Source organism: Oncorhynchus kisutch, linkage group LG16 (assembly GCF_002021735.2).
Source record: "Oncorhynchus kisutch isolate 150728-3 linkage group LG16, Okis_V2, whole genome shotgun sequence".
Lineage (NCBI taxonomy): Eukaryota > Metazoa > Chordata > Actinopteri > Salmoniformes > Salmonidae > Oncorhynchus > Oncorhynchus kisutch.
In genome coordinates this window covers 41,191,763-41,215,000 of record NC_034189.2, presented here as the reverse complement: position 1 = coordinate 41,215,000, position 23,238 = coordinate 41,191,763, and the positions used below count along the sequence as shown (strand labels likewise).

General features: G+C 44.6%; 1 protein-coding gene across 1 annotated transcript in view; it reads right to left on the bottom strand.

Annotated features, from left to right (window-relative positions):
- LOC109884439 (lymphocyte antigen 75-like) overlaps positions 1 to 23,218 on the bottom strand; it is a 49,348-nt gene extending 26,130 nt beyond the window's left edge. Inside the window, exons 1-16 of the mRNA XM_031792428.1 lie at positions 22,948 to 23,218; positions 20,484 to 20,909; positions 17,128 to 17,301; positions 14,763 to 14,924; positions 13,776 to 13,895; positions 10,397 to 10,537; positions 9,726 to 10,102; positions 9,337 to 9,441; positions 9,044 to 9,132; positions 8,611 to 8,780; positions 8,219 to 8,418; positions 7,848 to 7,990; positions 6,882 to 6,960; positions 6,708 to 6,779; positions 5,836 to 5,959; positions 4,825 to 4,860 (exon numbers count right to left, since the gene is read on the bottom strand). Coding sequence (XP_031648288.1) covers positions 4,825 to 4,860; positions 5,836 to 5,959; positions 6,708 to 6,779; positions 6,882 to 6,960; positions 7,848 to 7,990; positions 8,219 to 8,418; positions 8,611 to 8,780; positions 9,044 to 9,132; positions 9,337 to 9,441; positions 9,726 to 10,102; positions 10,397 to 10,537; positions 13,776 to 13,895; positions 14,763 to 14,924; positions 17,128 to 17,301; positions 20,484 to 20,909; positions 22,948 to 23,041 — 2,512 coding nt within the window. The 5' untranslated portion in view covers positions 23,042 to 23,218. The remainder of the gene's footprint in view (positions 1 to 4,824; positions 4,861 to 5,835; positions 5,960 to 6,707; positions 6,780 to 6,881; positions 6,961 to 7,847; positions 7,991 to 8,218; positions 8,419 to 8,610; positions 8,781 to 9,043; positions 9,133 to 9,336; positions 9,442 to 9,725; positions 10,103 to 10,396; positions 10,538 to 13,775; positions 13,896 to 14,762; positions 14,925 to 17,127; positions 17,302 to 20,483; positions 20,910 to 22,947) is intronic.
- Between the last annotated feature and the right edge of the window lie 20 nt (positions 23,219 to 23,238).

Here is a 23,238-nt window from a genome sequence, read left to right as displayed (position 1 = left end):
CCTCCTGGGTCGTATACAGCGTTCCTCACTGAGTTCCCTGAATTCCTATTGGACCTTGTAGTCATGGCAGATAATATTCACATTTTAGTGACTTTCATATTCACATGGAAAAGTACACAGACCAACTCCAAAAAGCTTTCGCAGCCATCATCGACTCAGTGGGTTTTGTCCAACATATGTCCGGGCCTACTCAATGCGACAGTCATACTCTGGACTTACACTTGAAGTCAGAAGTTTACATACAACTTAGGTTGGAGTCATTAAAACTTGGTTTTTAACCACTCCACAAATTTCTTGGTAACAAACTATAGTTTTGGCAAGTCGGTCAGGACATCTACTTTGTGCATGACACAAGTAATTTTTCCAACAATTGTTTACAGACAGATTATTTCACTGTATCACAATTCCAGTGGGTCAGAAGTTTACATACACTAAGTTGACTGTCTTTAAACAGCTTGGAAAATTCCAGAAAATTATGTCATGGTTTTAGAAGCTTCTGATAGGCTAATTGACATCATTTGAGTCAATTGGAGGTGTACCTGTGGATGTATTTCAAGGCCTACCTTCAAACTCAGTGCCTCTTTGCTTGACATCATGGGAAAATCTAAAGAAATCAACCAAGACCCCAGAAAAAAAATTGTAGACCTCCACAAGTCTTGCTCCCAAGGATGAACCATTTCCAAACACCTGAAGGTTCATCTGTACAAACAATAGTATGCAAGTATAAACACCACAGGACCATGCAGCCGTCATACCGCTCAGGAAGGAGACGCGTTCTGTCTCCTAGAGATGAACATACTTTGGTATGAAAAGTGCAAATCAATCCCAGAACAACAGCAAAGGACCATGTATACAGAAAATACCCGAGCCCTGAAGCAAGCTTCTAGAAAATTGCAACGGAAATGGCGCTACACCAAACTGGAAGTCTTATGATTAGCTTGGAAAGACAGTACCATGCAGTATCGAAGAGTCCTCACTGGTGCTCGATCATCCTATTTTTCCAACTTAATTGAGGAGAATAAGAACAATCCAAAATGTATTTTTGATACTGTCGCAAAGCTAACTAAATTGCAGCATTCCCCAAGAGAGGATGGCTTTCACTTCAGCAGTGATACATTCATGAACTCATGATCATTAGAAAACAAATTACGGAGTCCTCTTTAAATCTGCGTATTTCTCCAAAGCTCAGTTGTCCCGAGTCTGCACAACACTGCCAGGACCTAGGATCAAGGCAGACACTCAAGTTTTTTAATACTATATCTCTTGGCACATTGATGAAAATAGTCATGGCCTCTAAAACTTCAAGCTGCATACTGGACCCTATTCCAACCAAACTACTGAAAGAGCTGCTTCCTGTGTTTGGCCCTCTTATGTTGAACATAATAAACGGCTCACTATCCACCAGATGTGTCCCAAACTCACTAAATGTGTCAGTAATAAAGCCTCTCCTGAAAAAGCCAAACCTTGACCCAGAAAATATAAAAAACTCAGCCTATATTGAATCTCCCATTCCTCTCAAAATGTTTTGGAAAAGCTGTTGCGCAGCAACTCCCTGCCTTCCTGAAGATAAACAATGTATACGAAAAGCTTCAGTCTGGTTTTAGACCCCATCATAGCAATGAGACTGCACTCGGGAAGGTGGTAAATTACAGTTTAATGGCGTCAGACCAAGGCTCCTAGACCTTAGTGCTGCTTTTGATACCATTGATCACCACATTCCTTTGGAGAGATCGGAAACCCAAATTGGTCTACACGGACAAGTTCTGGCCTGGTTCTGACAAGTTCTGACATTTCAGTTTGTCTCTGTGGATGGTTTGTCCTCTGACAAATCAATTGTATATTTCGGTGTTCCTCAAGGTTCCGTTTTAGGACCACTATTGTTTTCACTATATATTTGACCTCTTGGTGATGTAATTCGGGAAACATAATGTTAACTTTCACTGCTATGCGGACAATACACAACTGTACATTTTGATGAAACATGGTGAAACCCCAAAATTGCCCTCCCTGGAAGCCTGTGATTCATACATAAATTAAGTGGATGGGGGCAATTTTTTTACTTTTAAACTCGGACAAAACAGAGATGCTTGTTCTAGGTCCCAAGAAACAAAGACATCTTTTGTTGGATCTGACAATTAATCTTGATGGTTGTACAGTCATCTCAAATAAAACTGTGAAGGACCTCGGAGTTACTCTGGACCCTGATCTCTCTTTTGAAGAACATATCAAGACTGTTTCAAGGCCAGCTTTTTTCCATCTACGTAACATTGCAAAAATCAGAAACTTTCTGTCCAAAAACTATGCAGAAAAATGAATCCATTATTTTGTCACTTCTAGGTTAGACTACTGCAATGACTACTTTCCGGCTACCCGGATAAATAAATACACTTCAATTAGTGCCAAACACGGCTGCTAGAATCTTGACAAGAACCCCCAAATTTTATCATATTACTCCAGTGTTAGCCACTCTACACTGGCTTCCTGTTAAGGCTATGGCTGATTTCAAGGTTTTACTGCTAACCTACAAAGCGTGACATGGGCTTGCTCATACCTATCTTTCCGATTTGGTCCCCCCGTACATACCTACACGTATGCTACGATCACAAGATGCAGGCCTCCTTATTGTCCCTAGAATTTCTAAGCAAACAGCTGGAGGCAGGGCTTTCTCCTATAGAGCTCCATTTTTATGGAATGGTCTGACTACCCATGTGAGAGACGCAGACTCGGTCTCAACCGTTTTCATTGAAGACTCATCTCTTCAGTAGTTTCTAAAGTGGCTTGCGAGAGTATTCACCCCCCCCCCCCCCCCCCCCCCCCCCCCTTGGCATTTTTCCTATTTTGTTGCCTTACAAGCTAGAATTAAAATATATTTTGGGGGGGTTTGTATCATTTGATTTACACAACATGCCTACCACTTTGAAGATGCTAAATATTTTTTATTGTGAAACAATACTTTGTAGAGACACCTTTTGCAGCAATTACAGCTGCAAGTCTCTTGGGATATGTCTCTATAAGCTTGGCATATCTAGCCACTGGGATTTTTGCCCCTTCTTCAAGGCAAAACTGCTCCAGCTCCTTCAAGTTGGATGGGTTCCGCTGGTGTACCGCAATCTTTAAATCATACTACAGATTATCAATTGAATTGAGGTCTGGGCTTTGACTAGGCCATTCCAACATTTAAATGTTTCCCCTTTAACCACTTGAGTGTTGCTTTAGCAGTATGCTTAGGGTCATTGTCCTGCTCCGTCTCAGTCTCAAATCTCTTGAAGACTGAAACAGGTTTCCATGTATTTAGCACCATCCATCATTCCTTCAATTCTGACCAGTTTCCCAGTCCCTGCCGATGAAAAACATCCCCACTGCATGACGCTGCCACCACCATGCTTCACTGTGGAGATGATGTTCTCTGGGTGATGAGAGGTGTTGGGTTTGCGCCAGACATAGCGTTTTCCTTGATGGTCAAAAAGCAACATTTTTGTCTCATCTAACCAGAGTACCTTCTTCCATATTTTGGGGGAGTCTGCCAACATGCCTCTTTAAGCAATGGCTTTTTTCTGGCCACTCTTCCGTAAAGCCCAGCTCTGTGGAGTGTATGGCTTAAAGTGGTCCAATGGACAGATACTCCAATCTCCACTGTGGAGCTTTGCAGCTCCTTCAGGGTTATCTTTGGTCTCTTTGTTGCCTCTCTGATTAATGCCCTCCTTGCCTGGTCCATGAGTTTTGGTGGATGGCCCTCTCTTGGCAGGTTTGTTGTGGTGCCATATTCTTTCCATTTTTTAATAATGGATTTAATGGTGCTCTGTGGGATGTTCAAACTTTGTCCCTGACCTGTTTGTAGAGCTCCTTGCTCTTCATGGTGCCCCTTGCTTGGTGGTTCCCCTTGCTTAGTGGTGTTGCAGACTCTGGGGCCTTTGAGAACAGGTGTATATATACTGAAATCATGTGACAGATCATGTGACACTTAGATTGCATGGGCTATACTCTGCCTTGTCTCAGGGTAGTAAGTTGGTGGTTGAAGATATCCCTCTAGTGGTGTGGGGGCTGTGCTTTGGCAAAGTGGGTGGGGTTATATCCTGCCTGGTTGGCCCTGTCCGGGTGCATCGTCGGACGGGGCCACAGTGTATCCCGACCCCTCCTGTCTCAGCCTCCAGTATTTATGCTGCAATAGTTTGTGTCGGGGGGGCTAGGGTCAGTCTGTTATATCTGGAGTATTTCTCCTGTCTTATCCGGTGTCCCGTGTGAATTTAAGTATGCTCTCTCTAATTCTCTCTTCTCTCGGAGGACCTGAGCCCTAGGACCATGCCTCAGGACTACCTGGCCTGATGACTATTGCTGTCCCCTGTCTACCTGGCCTGATGACTCCTTGCTGTCCCCTGTCTGCCTAGCCGTGCTGCTGCTCCAGTTTCCTGCGGCTATGGAACCCTGACCTGTTCACCGGACGTGCTACCCTGTCCCAGACCTGCTGTTTTCGACTCTCTCTACTGCACCTGCTGTCTCTAACTCTGAATGATCGGCTATGAAAAGCCAACTGTCATTTAATCCTGAGGTACTGACCTGTTGCACCCTCTACAACCACTGATTATCATTATTTGACCCTAATGGTCATCTATGAACGCTTGAACATCTTGGCCGTGTACTGTTATAATCTCCACCCGGCACGGCCAGAAGAGGACTGGCCACCCCTCAGAGTCTGGTTCCTCTCTTGGTTTCTACACCTGCATTGCTTGCTGTTTGGGGTTTTAGGCTGGGTTTCTGTATGGCACTTTGTCGGCTGATGTAAAAAGGGCTTTATAAATACATTTAATTGAAATTTGATTGACTTACCAGGATTGTACCACTGTGGGTTCTCGGGAGTTTTTCCTATTTCAAAATGAACAAACAAACAGTTATTTTCAACTATGAGAATGCAAGATTGAACGTGTAAAGGTACCAAACATTTCCCCAAACTCTGACTCCTAAATTAGGGTTTCTTGTAAAAATGGACAGAGGACTGTTTATGTTGGCCAACCGGTTCAACGTGGGTCAAGCAGACACTACACAAGAGACACTTTTGAATTGAAACTAAGGAGGAGCTAGGACACGTTTACAATCACGTGGCCAGTGTGTGTGTGTGTGTGGTTATCACGGGGGATCTGGCAGACCCACTCCAGCCTGACGTCACAGTGAGTGTGTGTGTGTGTGGTTACCACGGGGGATCTGGCAGACCCACTCCAGCCTGACGTCACAGTGAGTGTGTTTGTGTGTGTGGTTACCACGGGGATCTGGCAGACCCACTCCAGCCTGACGTCACAGTGAGTGTGTGTATGTGTGTGTGTGTGTGTGTGGTTACCACGGGGGATCTGGCAGACCCACTCCAGCCTGACGTCACAGTGAGTGTGTGTGTGTGTGGTTACCACGGGGGATCTGACAGACCCACTCCAGCCTGACGTCACAGTGAGTGTGTGTGTGTGTGTGGTTACCACGGGTGATCTGGCAGACCCACTCCAGCCTGACGTCACAGTGTGTGTGTATATAGTTACCGCGGGGGATCTGGCAGACCCACTCCAGCCTGACGTCACAGTGTGTGTGTGTGTGTGGTTACCACGGGGGATCTGGCAGACCCACTCCAGCCTGACGTCACAGTGAGGGTGTGTGTGTGGTTACCACGGGGGATCTGGCAGACCCACTCCAGCCTGACGTCACAGTGAGTGTGTGTGTGTGTGTTTGGTTACCACGGGGGATCTGGCAGACCCACTCCAGCCTGACGTCACAGTGTGTGTGTATATAGTTACCGCGGGGGATCTGGCAGACCCACTCCAGCCTGACGTCACAGTGTGTGTGTGTGTGTGTGGTTACCACGGGGGATCTGGCAGACCCACTCCAGCCTGACGTCACAGTGGAATGGGGTGGCGTAGAACGGCAGAGGAGGGAATTCGTGCATCAGGAAGACAAAAAAACTCTTTAAGGTTCCTTTCAGTGTCTGGTTAAAGAGAGAGAAAGAGACATTTGTTTCAAGACGACAAACCATTTCAGCATTGCCAGCAGCATACAACTGTGCATACCAATGCTGGCTTGCTTCTGAAGCTAAGCAGGGTTGGTCCTGGTCATGCTGCTGGAAGTGGTGTTGGAGGGCCAGTAGGAGGCATTCTTTCCTCTGGTCTAAAAAATATCTCAATGCCCCAGGGCAGTGATTGGGGACACTGCCCTGTGTAGGCTGCCGTCTTTCGGGAAGGGAAGTTAAACGGGTTTCCAGTCTCGCTGAGGTCATTAAAAAGATCCCATGATACTTATGGTAAGAGTAGGGGTGTTAACCCCGGTGTCCTGGCTAAATTCCCAATCTGGCCCTCAAACCATCACGGTCACCTAATAATCCCCAGTTTATGATTGGCTCATTCATCCCCTGTAACTATTCCCCAGGTCGTTGCTGCAAATGAGAACGTGTTCTAAGTCTACTTACCTGGTAAAATAACGGATCAATAAATAATAAATAAAATCGATATGACAACTGTAGACAGATATTCATCGCCAACATGTTTCTGTACCCTGGGGCCAGTGGCTTTTATAGGTAGTAAAACTCCTGGCCCTGATGATAGTGAGAGGGAGCTCTAAAATGGAGTATGTGATGTAGGAAGAAGCTGACATGGACACAGAATGAGGGCAGGTTTAAGTAGTGACAACTGCCACGACCGCCCACCAGCAGCTGCTCTGCAGTGTCTGAACCAACCCACCTTAAAGGCTGTGCAGCCCCGGTTGTACTCGTCATCCTCGTGGAACTCTTGGGGGAAAATGGCCATGGACACCTTCAGATGAATCACGACATGTGTATTATAATAATGGTTACTTATTATAGTATCTCTATGGGAGTTACACACAGAGGTACAATGTTTTTGTCCTCTACTCACAGGCCTGTTGTCGCTCCACTCCCAGGAACCAGCAGCTGGGTTTCTCCTGTTCAGCCCCACCCAGAAGAACCGGTCATCACTGGGACAGACAGGACACAAACACTGTTAACAAACATATCGTTCTAACATCTTTTTGGGGGGGGGTTATTATAATTTTTGTGTGCTCAAAAGGCAATATTTTTTTGGGGGGGGGTTTACTATAATTTTTGTGTGCTCAAAAGGCAATATTTTTTGGGGGGGGGTTTACTATAATTTTTGTGTGCTCAAAAGGCAATCTTTTTTGGGGGGGGGGGTTTACTATAATTTTTGTGTGCTCAAAAGGCAATATTTTTTGGGGGGGGGTTTACTATAATTTTTGTGTGCTCAAAAGGCAATCTTTTTTTTGGGGGGGGTTTACTATAATTTTTGTGTGCTCAAAAGGCAATATTTTTTTGGGGGGGGTTTACTATAATTTTTGTGTGCTCAAAAGGCAGTGTTTAAACAATGTTCCAGTGTCTTAAGTATATTGTTGCTAGTGAATGTACCTTCCCCCTGCAGAGCATTGCAGGACAGGGTGTGTCCTGGTATGAACCATATTTGTTACTTTTGACTGGAATCAGCTCACATTAGCATAAAGACGATGATCCTGTGTGAATTTGAAAACACAGATGTGTGTGGTAACTGTGTTGGGTGTTGGGGACAGTTACAGTGGTGGGAACTAGAGCGGTGTGTAAGCTCTGACCTATGAGCGATATGGCAGTGTGGTGTGTACTGCATAAAGCTGGCATTAAGTTGCTGTTGTTGGAATGTGACTATAAACATACATTCACATTGTTTAGTTGAGGTGGCTAGACCAGTCTGACTATTGTGATTGAGTTTGTGTTATCGCTGAGATGAAAAGAATGACGTGTGTGTGTGCATGTGAGTATATGCGCAAGTGGTAGGTGCAGCGTGTGTGTGTGTGTGTGTGCGCGCAAGGGCCCCTACCTGATGGAGTCTCTCATAACATAGTGCAGGGCTTTCATCTCCTGTGGGTGGTTGAAGCTGGGCAGATGGGCCCCCAGGGCCTCACAGAACCTCTCTGCCTCCTCCCAGGACCGCTTACGACTCAGCCTCTCCTCGTGGAACACCTGGCACAGCATTGCCATGGTTACCAATACTAACACACCAAGACCCTACGGTAATGTTGTTATAACACACTAACATACCGCAATCAGGTCACCATGAGACCTCAATGTGCAACGACACAGTAACTTAAACCAACACGGTCACTAAGGCGCATCGAGTGGACACTGCTGAGTGAAGTAAACTGGATCTGCCTCAATTCATTTCAAGGACACACACAGGCCTACACATACCTTGTAGCAGTAGGAAATGCCAGGCCTGGATGTCCATCCATCGGGACAGGGGAGGTTAGGGTCAGGCTCAGGCTCTAGGGGCTGTGGAGCGGCGATGTCTCTCTTACAGATGGAGCCAGCTTTAAACATGGTGCAGTTCTTTACCACCCATTTACCCAGAGGCTTGGCTGTGGACATCACTGCACAGCCCCCTGCTAGGGCTGAAACACACACACACACACACACACAGACACACATGTAAGCAACTCGCATACACACGTATGTAACACACACACAGACACACACGTAACTCATGCACACCAATCACTTGTTTCTCTCCATTTCTCACCACTGAAACCCCAACAAGGTTCAACCCTCACCCAATTACAGAATACTTCTCAGTCGGGACTAACCTGGTTCAAACACGCCCCAGTTGGTGTATGCGACATTGGTTCCCGAGCCATCCTGAGTGACCCACTGGTACTCCCCTGAAGTCTTTATGTCCTGGAGGCCCGTCCAGAAATACTGTCTCTTTACGTTGATCTCTTCTGCAAGGAGTCTATTGATGAAGGCCTGCTCAAACCTGTGGAGAACACATTGAAGAACGATTGAGCCTTGCGTCCTAAATGGCACCCTATTCCCTATATAGTGCACTACTTTAGACCTTGCAAGAGGGAACAAGACAATTAGTGAGACCGCACTGAATGTTGAGAGTTGATGTGGAATGCTGTTGGGTTTTGGCACCCTTCCAAGGCAATTTCTCTGAAATCCAGCGTTGGCTTTACAGTGACTGGACAATACAGAGCTAAAAGGAGGAATGGAAGAGAAAACAAGGAATGGCTGTACCTGTTGTTTATGGTGAGGTCACACCTGTCCCTGAACAACACTTCTTTAGAGTCCACTTTGTAGCACGAGTTCCCATGTCTCCTCCAGTCCTTCAGGAAGGGGAAGAGATGTAAACAAAACGAATAAATGAAATCAATAATCATTGAACTGTTACCCTACAGCTAGATGCCATTTGTTGTTTGTCCTCAGAAAAAAGAAAAGAATAAATGAAACAAATGAAATCAATCAAAAGAGCTCGACAAGGTACAGCGTGTCCTGGGAAGAGGAGGTTGGGGCTGGGGAACAATTCTTACCCCTTCAGGAGGGCATCCTGTCGTAGAAGACTCGTTCACCTCTCCTTTCTTCTGACACATGAAAGGCAGCTCCTGGGTACAGCTCCCAACCCTCCAGCCATGAGACTGGACAACAGAAAAAGGAGATAGCGGCATGGGTCTAGAGATACCGTACATAGACTTCCTTTAGGGGTTGTAAATGCCCAACATTTAAGGTCTGCTATGAGTACAATGCCATGTTGATGAAATGAAGTGAGCAATGGGACCTACTGCCTATTTCTTAGCAAATGGTTAGCCTGTCAAAGCATGTTGTTGTTGAAACATATCCAGAAGTAAACAAGCCAGATCTGTTGTAGGTTAAACCATCTTGCATAATGATCACACACACACACACACACACACACACACACCTCTCCAAAGTAGTAGACACAGTGAGAGTGTCCTGAGGGTTGGATAGGATGATTCCTGTCCCAGTAGGTGAAGGAGACAGGTGTCTCGTCAACCCAGCTAAGGGTGGCTGGGTTCCCCGTCCCGTTCAGACCGATCCACACGCCCAACACATCTCGTGATTGGTTTCTCTGAGTGTGCGGTGTACCTGCATGGAACTGAGTGCTGATCATCTCCATGCTGTCCAGGCTGTGTAGACTGACCAGGCCTCCTCCGATGGTCTTACAGTAATTTTCGGCCTGAGCAAACATCTTTGGTTCATCCTTCACCAGCTTGTAACAGAACATGTTCCAAGGGGTCCAGCCCTCGTCACATATGGTGGATTTATACACCAAAGGCTCTGCAGAGAAAAACAAGATCAAGAAAAGATAGATAGAAATAATATTGTGTGAGTTAAAAGGCTAGGATGGCCTGACATGTAAATCAAACATTTGAGCACTTGGAAGATAAAAAAACAGAGGGAAAAATACATTGAGTTGCAAATCTAGGATGGCCTTCAAATGTAAAGTGCTTCAGCACCTTGGAAAAGTGCTACATAAATCCCTTTGGCAGAGGACAGAAATACAGTGTATCTAATTGGAGGATAAAAGAGTAAGACCTTCCCTATTAATGTGATAAACTGGTTGACTCTCACCTGTTGCTAGCGACTGGGTGACGTTGACATTTTTCTTACAGATGTAGGGAAGTTTTTTATCGCAGATCTCACTCTCGTAGTAGTTTTTCGAATTCATGAATCCACAGTCTGACTCCCTAAGGATCGATGTGTGTGGCATCCCTACACACACACACACACACACACACACACACACACACACACACACACACACAATCTTAATTTAGCTTTCCTAATGAACCAGCAAATCAGTAGTTATTTCTGTTTGTTTATCAAAGTTAGCAGGCTTGCTCATTGATACTGCTTTGTAGTAAACTCCTCGGTACTGAGGGTTGACAAAAACACAACCCAGAGAGGTCAAAGGGCTCTGAGGAAGGACAGTGACTGTCACGCCCTGATCTGTTTCATCTGTCTTTGTGCTTGTCTCCACCCCCCTCCAGGTGTCGTCCATCTTCCCCGTTATCCCCTGTGTATTTATACCTGTGTTCTCTGTTGCCAGTTTTCTCCTGTCTTGTCTTAATTCCTGTTTTCTAGTTTTTCTAGTGACCCCTCTGCCTGACCTGACCCTGACTGCCGTCTTGTACCTTTACCCCACTATTCTGGATTACCAACCTCTGCCTGACCTGACCCTGCCTGCAGTCTTGTACCTTTACCCCACTATTCTGGATTATCGACCTCTGCCTGACCTGACCCTGCCTGCCGCCTTGTACCTTTACCCCACTATTCTGGATTATCGACCTCTGCCTGACCTGACCCTGCCTGCCGTCTTGTACCTTTACCCCACTATTCTGGATTATCGACCTCTGCCTGACCTGACCTGACCCTGCCTGCAGTCTTGTACCTTTACCCCACTATTCTGGATTATCGACCTCTGCCTGACCTGACCCTGCCTGCCGTCTTGTACCTTTACCCCACTATTCTGGATTATCGACCTCTGCCTGACCTGACCTGACCCTGCCTGCAGTCTTGTACCTTTACCCCACTATTCTGGATTATCGACCTCTGCCTGACCTGACCCTGCCTGCCGTCTTGTACCTTTACCCCACTATTCTGGATTATCGACCTCTGCCTGACCTGACCCTGCCTGCAGTCTTGTACCTTTACCCCACTATTCTGGATTATCAACCTCTGCCTGACCTGACCCTGCCTGCAGTCTTGTACCTTTACCCCACTATTCTGGATTACCGACCTCTGCCTGACCTGACACTGCCTGCAGTCTTGTACCTTTACCCCACTATTCTGGATTATCGACCTCTGCCTGACCTGACCCTGCCTGCCGTCTTGTACCTTTACCCCACTATTCTGGATTATCGACCTCTGCCTGACCTGACCCTGCCTGCAGTCTTGTACCTTTACCCCACTATTCTGGATTATCAACCTCTGCCTGACCTGACCCTGCCTGCAGTCTTGTACCTTTACCCCACTATTCTGGATTACCGACCTCTGCCTGACCTGACACTGCCTGCAGTCTTGTACCTTTACCCCACTATTCTGGATTACCAACCTCTGCCTGACCTGACCCTGCCTGCAGTCTTGTACCTTTACCCCACTATTCTGGATTACAAACCTCTGCCTGACCTGACACTGCCTGCAGTCTTGTACCTTTACCCCACTATTCTGGATTACCAACCTCTGCCTGACCTGGCCCTGCCTGCAGTCTTGTACCTTTACCCCACTATTCTGGATTACCAACCTCTGCCTGACCTGACCTGACACTGCCTGCAGTCTTGTACCTTTACCCCATTATTCTGGATTACCAACCTCTGCCTGACCTGACCCTGCCTGCAGTCTTGTACCTTTACCCCACTATTCTGGATTACCAACCTCTGCCTGACCTGACCCTGCCTGCAGTCTTGTACCTTTACCCCACTATTCTGGATTACCAACCTCTGCCTGACCTGACCTGACACTGCCTGCAGTCTTGTACCTTTACCCCATTATTCTGGATTACCAACCTCTGCCTGAACTGACCCTGCCTGCAGTCTTGTACCTTTACCCCACTATTCTGGATTACCAACCTCTGCCTGACCTGACCTGACCCTGCCTGCAGTCTTGTACCTTTACCTCACTATTCTGGATTACCAACCTCTGCCTGACCTGACCCTGCCTGCAGTCTTGTACCTTTACCCCACTATTCTGGATTACCAACCTCTGCCTGACCTGACCTTGCCTGCAGTCTTGTACCTTTACCCCACTATTCTGGATTACCAACCTCTGCCTGACCTGACCCTGCCTGCAGTCTTGTACCTTTACCCCACTATTCTGGATTACCAACCTCTGCCTGACCTGACCCTGCCTGTAGTCTTGTACCTTTACCCCACTATTCTGGATTACCAACCTCTGCCTGACCTGACCCTGCCTGCAGTCTTGTACCTTTACCCCACTATTCTGGATTACCAACCTCTGCCTGACCTGACACTGCCTGCAGTCTTGTACCTTTACCCCATTATTCTGGATTACCAACCTCTGCCTGACCTGACCCTGCCTGCAGTCTTGTACCTTTACCCCACTATTCTGGATTACCAACCTCTGCCTGACCTGACCTGACCCTGCCTGCAGTCTTGTACCTTTACCCCACTATTCTGGATTACCAACCTCTGCCTGACCTGACCCTGCCTGCAGTCTTGTACCTTTACCCCACTATTCTGGATTACCAACCTCTGCCTGACCTGACCTGACCCTGCCTGCAGTCTTGTACCTTTACCCCACTATTCTGGATTACCAACCTCTGCCTGACCTGGCCTGACCCTGCCTGCAGTCTTGTACCTTTACCCCACTATTCTGGATTACCAACCTCTGCCTGACCTGACCTTGCCTGTCATCCTGCACCTTTGCTCCTGTTGTTGTAATAAACATTGTTACTTCGAAACATGAAACGTGATAATGACGTCATCACCACTCTGACACAGCAGTCGCCCCAAATGGCAGCCTATTCCCATATACAGTTCACTACTTTTGACTAGGCAACGTGCTAATGGTTATATACAGAGGCCCATTCAGGCAAGTTGACTTGTTGTTCAAGCTCGTTCACGACAGTCCTCAAGCACACACACTGCCTGTCCCTGTGCAGTGCTGCATCCAGTCACAACGACCCTGCCTGCCTGCTCACAACACAATGCTGGCCTCTGTGTTTCCCTGGTGGCATTGTGACACAGGCTGGAGAATGAGATGGGTGCCAGGCAGTAGGGTGGTATGATTGTGGCATACCTGTACCAACCAATGCGTGTACTATACAGTATATGTGCCACGGCTATATCGTTGTACTATAAATAGTTGTAACCTAGTTGTGACATTGCTATACATGTATATGTACCATAGTACCATATATGTACCATAGTTGTACCATGGTTATTACATAGTTGTACCACAGTTGTACAAAGTACCATGCTAACGTCCTCACCGTTGTCCCAGCGCACGTCGTTGAGGGGTGAGCCGTCTGACCACTGCCAGCCCTGAGACGAGTCCAGCTGGTGTAGGCCGATCCACATCCTGTCTGGCCTGCTGTTATGGGCCACGTCCACTTCAGTCCACACAGAACAGAGACGAGACAAGATTAGACAAGCTAATCTAGCTACAAAGTAAATGACGGAATCTTCATTTTTACTGACCTTGAGGGCATATATCATATCGGCAATTAGTCAATAAATAAATAGCTATGTTTTACCCCCTCTTAACAGTCAGGGAAATAGGTTCCTTATATGTCTTCTAACCTGGGATAATAGTGTAATAATGATGGATGGTGATGGTTGTGAACAATAACAGTTGTGCTTGCTGTGCAGTGTCTCTCCTCTAAAAGCTTCCTTGTATAAATCTCCCTCTCTGTAATCCAATGAGATCAAATAACATCTGCAAAGTGCACCATCCTGCAGTGCACACAAAGACTTCCCTTTCCTGTGTGGTGAAGGAACAGTCATAGAGAAAGAGCTGTGGCTGCTCTCTTTCTCTGAGGGTGCGCACGCCCGCTCAAGCCGCAGCTGCTGCCAAAACTGAAGTGATAGTATGAAAACTGACAATGACCCGTGATATGTATGTATTTCTTGTTTCTAAACAATTGAGAGTGTAATTCCAGTGTGTCTAATCCTGAAAGTACAGGCACAAATACTACACTATAAACTCCTACACTACAATACTATTTTTGTGCCAAGTAGTTGTAGTCCCAAGTACTGTAGCCCCAATTACTTCCAAGTAAGTAGTATGTGCAAAGTAGTTGTGGTCCCAAGTACTGTAGCCCCAATTACTTCCAAGTAAGTAGTATGTGCCGAGTAGTTCCAAGTATTGCATCTTTGCAGTACATGATTCATATTACTCTTCCTGTCATACAGGTTTGGGATGTTTGTTTTGTTTGAATGAGGCCATAGACAGCCACTATAGTGGAAGGCAGTCTTACAGATGGGGAAGGCTTGGTCCTCTGAGCTGGAGACGCTGAGCAGGTCAGCTCCCTGGCTGCGACAAGAGTCCAGCGCTTCCTGCCATGTCACCGCGACCTGGGACACAAACTCATAACAGGGTCCCTCCTCAGGGCCATCGAACAGGGCCTTGCAGCCTTCCTCTGTGAGAGAGATCAGAGAGGGGTTTCAGAATTGAGGTAGTATGTGTGTGTGTGTATGTCGGGGGTTTTGTGCGTATCCAACAATACCGCTGAACACATTGTTTTGCTACAGCATTTCTCAACTAGCATCCAACAGACAAATGTATCGTTCCATATTTCAGGAAAACTTATCGTCAAACATATGCCAAATAAAAACATTGTCTTAACTAGAGGTCGACAGATTATGATTTTTCAACGCCGATACCGATACAGATTATTGGAGGACCAAAAAAAGCCAACACCGATTAATAGGCCGATTTTTTAAAATGTATTTGTAATAATGACAATTACAACAATACTGAATGAACACTTATTTTAACTTAATATAATACATCAATAAAATCAATTTAGCCTCAAATAAATAATGAAACATGTTCAATTTGGTTTAAATAATGCAAAAAACTAAGTGTTGGAGAAGAAAGTAAAAGTGCAATATGTGCCATGTAAGAAAGCTAATGTTTAAGTTCCTTGCTCAGAACATGAGAACATATGAAAGCTGGTGGTTCCTTTTAACATGAGTCTTCAATATTCCCAGGTAAGAAGTTTTAGGTTCTTTCAGTGAAATATGGAACCGTTCCGTATTTTATCCATAAGTCTTAATATTCCTGTGGCATCCATAAGTCTAAATATTCCCGTTACATTGCACAACCTTCAATGTTATGTCATAATTATGTAAAATTCTGGCAAATTAGGCGGCCCAAACTGTTGCATATACACTGACTCTGCGTGCAATGAAAGCAAGAGAAGTGACACAATTTCACCTGGTTAATATTGCCTGCTAACCTGGATTTCTTTTAGCTAAATATGCAGGTTTAAAAATATATACTTCTGTGTATTGATTTTAAGAAAGGCATTGATGTTTATGGTTAGGTACACCATAAGCAACGACTGTCCTTTGTCACGAATACGCATCGCATCGATTATATGCAACGCAGGACATGCTAGATAAACTAGTAATATCATCAACCATGTGTAGTTAACTAGTGATTATGATTGATTGATTGTTATTTATAAGATAAGTTTAATGCTAGCTAGCAACTTATCTTTGCTTACTGCATTCGTGTAACAGGCAGGCTCCTCGTGGAGTTCAATGTAATCAGGTGGTTAGAGTGTTGGACTAGTTAACTGTAAGGTTGCAAGATTGAATCCCAGAGCTGACAAGGTAAAAATCTGTCGTTCTGCCCCTGAACAAGGCAGTTAACCCACCGTTCCTAGGCCGTCATTGAAAATAAGAATGTGTTCTTAACTGACTTGCCTAGTTAAATAAAGATTAAATAATGATGTCAAAATAATAATAATAATTGAATCGGCCAAATCGGTGTCCAAAAATACCGATTTCCGATTGTTATGAAAACTTGAAATCGGCCCTAATTAATCGGCCATTCGGATTAATCGGTCGATCTCTAGTCTGAACTCCATACATGTATTTCTAAACTAAGTCAGAACCCCTACACAGCCTCACAGAGGATTGACATCATCAGACACTGAAAACAATGTAATCCGTTGTAAAAGACTTCATCCGGGAAAATATCACACCAAACATGCCAAAGTGAAGGAGCTTTGTGGATTCAGAGCAGTCTCGTGTAGCCAGACTGAAACAGACTGTGGAAGTAAGCAGTCTGGCTCGAGAGACTAGGTTCAGAGCAGAGTTGGGGTCAAGTCAATCTCAATTCCAGTCAATTCCGTCAAATGATTTGCACTCCTATGGCCAATTTCACATCCTTAATTAAACTGACGGGAACTGAAATAGAATTGAGCCCAATCTTGATACAAAGCTCTTTCTACTCCCTTCTCTTAAAGGGAAACACCACCCAGACTAGTAGGGTACTTAAAAGTATTTGTTTCATTAGTCCGTTGTTGATATAATCCCAAAATGTTTTGTGTGTCAGCAATCGGGCTGACTGAATTTGACTGCTGTCAGAAAGATACAACTGAATTTGATTGCTGTCAGAAAGTTACAACTGAATTTGATTGCTGACATGCAAAACATTTTGGGATTATATCAACAACGGACTAATGAAACAAATGCCAAAATATATTTTCCTTTAAGTACTCTACTAGTACTAGTTCCAGTAATCATTATATGTGAAGGGAAACGGTACAAGAAGACTAGTAGTAGATTGATTCCAGAATCATGATTTGTGATTTGTGTCTATAAACGTACCATGTTTTAAACAATATCCCATCTTTTTGTCAGCGTCAAAGTCGGAGGTTGTGGAACACCAGTATAGTTCAGATGATTGGTCGTCGGGGAGGCACTCGTGGTACCAGCTGCCGTTGTAGTGGAAGGGAAACTCACAGGGCTCCCCGGTCGACGTCCCATTGGTGGTGTGGACAACTATGGGTAGAGGAGAAATCATTTGAATGAATCCCATGGCACCCATTTCAAATGACTTTATTAGGAATATTGGAGGCAGTATTCAATCTGGACATATCTAAAGATACGACCTCGCACAGTTTGACTGTCAACTCAACTGGATTTAGTATGTAGGACAGGTCTGTGTACAGATCCTTAATGTAGGACCTGTACACAGAACACATTCATTGAATACAAAAGCTGCTGCTTTCAATGGAGGGCCAGAGTTTAGATCATGCTAAACTGTATCATTTAGCACAAGGCCACTGGCAAACAACTAGCATACAGTGCCATAGATACGATTTCAAATGGAACAGGGTCAAGGGTATTTATTTAATGTGATGCGCAGGGGGCATCAATTGGGTATGGCACAGTATGGCAGTCACCATACCCTAGTTCAACACCAACAATTTAAAATAGGTGACTAAAATCATTCTAATGCAGATTAAAATGCAAATGCAGTTTAGCAATATTGGCGGGCTAGCATTAGAACTATGTGGACAGCTCTGAGGCAGGCTGTCTATCGCTAGTAGAGAACATGTTTTAGGACGCCTCTGAGCGAGAGGAAAGGCTGCAGTGAACAACGCAACTTTTCTCTCAAAACAGTGCAGAGGTGGAAAATGGCTGAAGATAGCTAGAAAACTGCCGTTTGACTTGAAAGGAAACAAAACTAGAGTTTTGTGTGTAGCAGCTAACCCCTGTATGACGTGTTTGTAGATCGTTAAGTCCCCTATCGACTGAGCCAAATGAAGCTACAGCAGCCAAGGTGATAAAGGCCGGAGTCAATTAAGCTGTTCTCCAAATTGCATTTCAGAGTTTTTAAAATTGTGTAGAAATGCAGCAAATGAGCTTCGACTTGATAAAGAAAAATCCCTTTGCCCCTGTCACGTTACAATACCCTACGTTTAGTTAAAATGACAGGCCTTGCTGAGTCATATTAGCCGTGTTAACACACTGGTTACAAGGAAGACTATGCTAATTCTGGTTGGAAAGACTCCCCTTCAATTCCAAACGGAACTAATAAAACATCTGACGGCCAAACAGAGTACAGTGCACCTGAACATTAGCATACAAAAGACCATGCTAAATCTACTGTCTCCAAGTAATACAGGATGTTGTTCATAAAGATATTAATGGAAAGGTACACTACCGTCCAAAAGTTTGGGGTCACTTAGAAATGTCCTTGTTTAAAAAAATTTAAAAATTAAAATGGTCCATTAAAATAACATCAAATTGATCCGAAATACAGTGTAGACATAGTTAATGTTGTAAATGACTATTGGAGCTGGAAATGGCTGATTTTGAATGGTATATCTACAGAGTCCCATTATCAGCAACCATCACTCCTGGGTTACAATGGCACGTTGTGTTAGCTAATCCAAGTTTATTATTTTAAAAGCCTAATTGATCATTAGAAAACCACCTTTGCAGTTATGTTAGCGCAGCTGAAAACTGTTGTGCTGATTAAAGAAGCAATAAAACTGGCCTTCTTTGGACTAGTTGAGTATCTGGAGCATCAACATTTGTGGGTTCAATTACAGACTCAAAATGGCCAAAAATAAAGAACTTTCTTCTGAAACTCGTCAGTCTATTCTTGTTCTGAGAAATTATGGTTATTCCATGCGAGAAACTGCCAAGAAACTGAAGATCTCGTACAATGTTGTGTACTACTCCCTTCGCAGAACAGCGCAAACTGGCTCTGACTAGAATAGAAAGGGGAGTGGGAGGCCCAAGTGCACAACTGAGCAAGAAGACAAGTACATTAGAGTGTCTAGTTTGAGAAACAGACGCCTCACAAGCCCTCAACTGGCAGCTTCATTGAACAGTACCTGCAAAACACCAGTCTCAATGTCAACAGTGAAGAGGCGACTCCGGGATGCTGGCCTTCTAGGCAGAGTTGCAAAGAAAAAGCCATATCTCAGACTGGCCAATAAAAAGAAAAGATTAAGATGGGCAAAAGAACACAGACACTGGACAGAGGAAGATTGGAAAGAAGTGTTATGGACAGACAAATCTAAGTTTGAGGTGTTCGGATCACAAAGAACATTCGTGAGATGCAGAAAAAAAATGAAAAGATGTTAGAGGAGTGCTTGACCACATCTGTCAAGCATGGTGGAGGCAATGTGATGGTCAGGGGGTGCTATGGTGGTGGTAAAGTGGGAGATTTGTACAGGGTAAAAGGGATCTTGAAGAAGGAAGGCTATCACACCATTTTGCAATGCCATGCCATCCCCTGTGGACGGCGCTTAATTGGAGACAATTTCCTCCTACAGCAGGACAGTGACCCAAAGCACAGCTCCAAACTATGCAATAACTATTTAGGGAAGAAGCAGTCAGCTGGTATTCTGTCTATAATGGAGTGGCCAGCACAGTCACCGGATCTCAACCCTATTGAGCTGTTGTGGGAGCAGCTTGACCGTATGGTATGTAAGAAGTGCCCATCAAGGCAATCCAACTTGTGCAAGGTGCTTCAGGAAGCATGGGGTGAAATCTCTTCAGATTACCTCAACAAATTGACAACTAGAATGCCAAAGGTGTGCAAGGCTGTAATTGCTGCAAACGGAGGATTCTTTGACAAAAGCTAAGTTTGAAGGACACAATTATTATTTCAATTAAAAATCATTATTTAAAACCTTGTCAACATCTTGACTATATTTCCTATTCATTTTGCAACTCATTTCATATATGTTTTCAAGGAAAACAAGAACATTTCGAAGTGACCCCAAACTTTTGAATGGTAGTGTATATCTAAGTTCAGCGCATTCTTGTAAAATGTGGCTAGAGGTTTTATACATGTAAATAAGCATAGATAGGCCTACATGAGATGGGCAAAACTATATTTATTATATTCTATTAAGCTCTATTCTATTCCATTAGAAGAATAAGCCGCTCAGAGGACAGAACACACTCAGAGGACAGAACACACTCAGAGGACAGAACACACTCAGAGGACAGAACACACTCAGAGGACAGAACACACTCAGAGGACAGAACACACTCCGAGGACAGAACACACTCCGAGGACAGAACACACTCCGAGGACAGAACACACTCCGAGGACAGAACACACTCAGAGGGCAGAACACACTCAGAGGGCAGAACACACTCAGAGGGCAGAACACACTCAGAGGGCAGAACACACTCAGAGGGCAGAACACACTCACTACGCATCGGCCGCTGGCAGATATTATCGGTCGACTCATCCCTCCTCCAGGCGTCTGAGGAGTCGCGCTTGGCACTGACCAGCCCGTCGGTCACCGTGAGGCCCATCTGGTCTACCGTATAGACGGCCCCGTCCAGGCAGCGCCACAACAGCATGGTGTTCTCCATGGGGCTACAGCTCAACAGAGACAGGGCCTTGGTCTTCTCCTCCAGACCCAAGCACTGGGACGTGCCCACGTGGAAGAGACGGTGGCCGGACCCCCACTTCCACTGGGACCCCCTGGAGCCGTCACACTCCCCCAGGGTCACGTTGAACCCGGACCCTCCAGACTTAGCCCCTGCTATCCCAGAAACTCCAGTCCCAGACGTGGACGTAGCTACCAGGCACTTCCCTGTGCTCACATGCTGTATGGTGAAGGTGTCGTTACCTGGAAATGATCATGAACATGAGTAAATATAGTGATATTATAGTCATAATAAAAGTGTTAGTAAGTATAGTGACATCACTACAATGATATAAGTTCACTCAACAAAATATTTTAGTATGTTTACAATAGATTTTTGTATCACTATTCATTAGAATGCTTGGTCGATATCTACAACGTCCCATCTAATTGTCAGCTTAGCTGCTGGTTATCTTTTCCTAAATACAGCTTGCCGTGGAGGCAGGGAACCAAGACTCAATTTCAAGGCAATCAACAAGTCAGATAAGCAAAAAAACATCATCTAAACACACAAGGGGTCTATTGGGCCTGTGCTTTTCATGGTCTCCAAAATTGATTGCTGATAATATTCTCAGTGTGCAGGCCAATTGCTTTTATCCTCCATCATGAGGCAGCCTTAAATCCATTAAACATTCTACCAACAATACAGAGTGGTTTTATCATTTCCTAATCTGGACTAAAGAATTTCATTGAATTAGAGGCCAATTGAATACAACTGGGTATGATGTTTCACTCTGAAACACTTTCGATGAGCTGAAAACAGCCTTTATTTTCAACAATTAGATACAGTATAAAGTGTGCAAATGTGAACGTGCATGTGTAATAAGGAAGACCATATAAGGAACTATTAAACAGTAAACAACATCAAATTAAATGGTTTAATGGTTTAATTCTCTCTGTGCCAGTTCGTCTTGTTTTGCCAAGTCAACCAGCGGTTTTTCTAGCTCCTATTTTTCCCAGTCCTCCTGGTTTTGACCCTTGCCTGTCCTGACCATTCTGTCTGTTCTGACCTCGAGCCTGCCTATCGCCTGGTACTGTTTGGACTCTGACCTGGTTTATGAACTCTTGCCTGTCCCTGACCTGCCTTTTGCCTACCTCTTTTGTTCTAATAAATATCAGAGCTTAACCATCTGCCTCCTGTGTCTGCCGTTGGGTCTCGCCTTGTGCCTTTACAATAATAGGTTAGCAGTTGAACTCAGAAGCAAAACAGACTGCATCTCTGAGTTGAACATATTCAGCCTATGATGAGTATGAGATTAGCTATTTATAAACTGGTACTGCAACATTGTGTATGTCTAATAAGGTGGCCTATGCTCATTAAAGAGAGGCTTACTGGGAGAGAGTGAGAGAACAGTAACGTATGATCATACAAACTGTTTTTACAGTTACACCAATAACGACCACATTCTGCAACATTTGGATCACTTCAACTGCGTGCAACCTTGCAGCAATGACTTTGCACCATTGTACCAAATACTCAATAGCAGTGTTGCCAACTAATTTTCAGGTAAGTTGCTAGAGGCAGGTTGATTTGTTGCTAAATTACGTTGTGATGTCATTGCGTGATTCATTGGGTTTTGCTCGTACCACTGCTGCTGCAGTCAGCCAACAATGATTTGCAATTTACTGAAATTGCTGCTGCCTGTGCACGAGCTGAGCGCCTGCTGCTGACGTCACTCACAATGCACTTTTGCAGCCATGCACGTGTGTTGTGACTGAGTGTGTGACAGAGAAAATCATTTGTGTGTCATTTAGAGGGAAAATGCACGCATTTTAGCGTTTGAGTCACTTTTCAAAAGTTGCTAAAATTTACAAATACATTTTTAAATGTAGCCACATTTGTTTCTAGGTGATGTTTGGAAAAAAAGTTCCCAGGGTAGTCTGAAAAATTGCTAAATCTAGCAACAAAATTGCTAAATTGGCATCACTGCTCAATAGGGCTGCACATGTTAAACGCCAGAGGAGTTTCAAGAGGTCGTTATTTTAATTATGATGGATATACTTTATAAAATGGTCATTACGCATTTTGAAAGCAGATGCGAAATGAGGAAATTGATTATACGGCAAGCGTACGTTACTTCCTGCTTTTGAAATTGAACAAAGGGGCTTGAAGTCCCATTATTGAACCTACCAGACTCTCTAAGTAGCAGTGGACCTATGGAAACGCGATTATCTTTCAACGAGTTTAGCCAGGAACGGGGCGCGCATGCCTAGTGATGAAAATGGAAAGCACCCTACTTACCGGAATATGTAGTTGATGCGCAAGTTCCAAAACAAATCGTTTTATCACAAAAGAATAAGAAAAAACATAGGTAAAATGTTGCTTGGAGTGTCATTTTCTCTATGGTTATAATACCACGTCTTCTCTATTCGGATTCACACGTCTCCAGTAGCCAGCCTACAGTTTGCGCATACCCAATTCTGCGTTTTCAAGTAACACGAGCCTACTTTAAACTTGTTGACTGACAGTTGGTTGTGACTATCCTCAAGTCCGCTTTCTAGGCTGTTACGGTGTTCTGCGTTTTTCCCCATG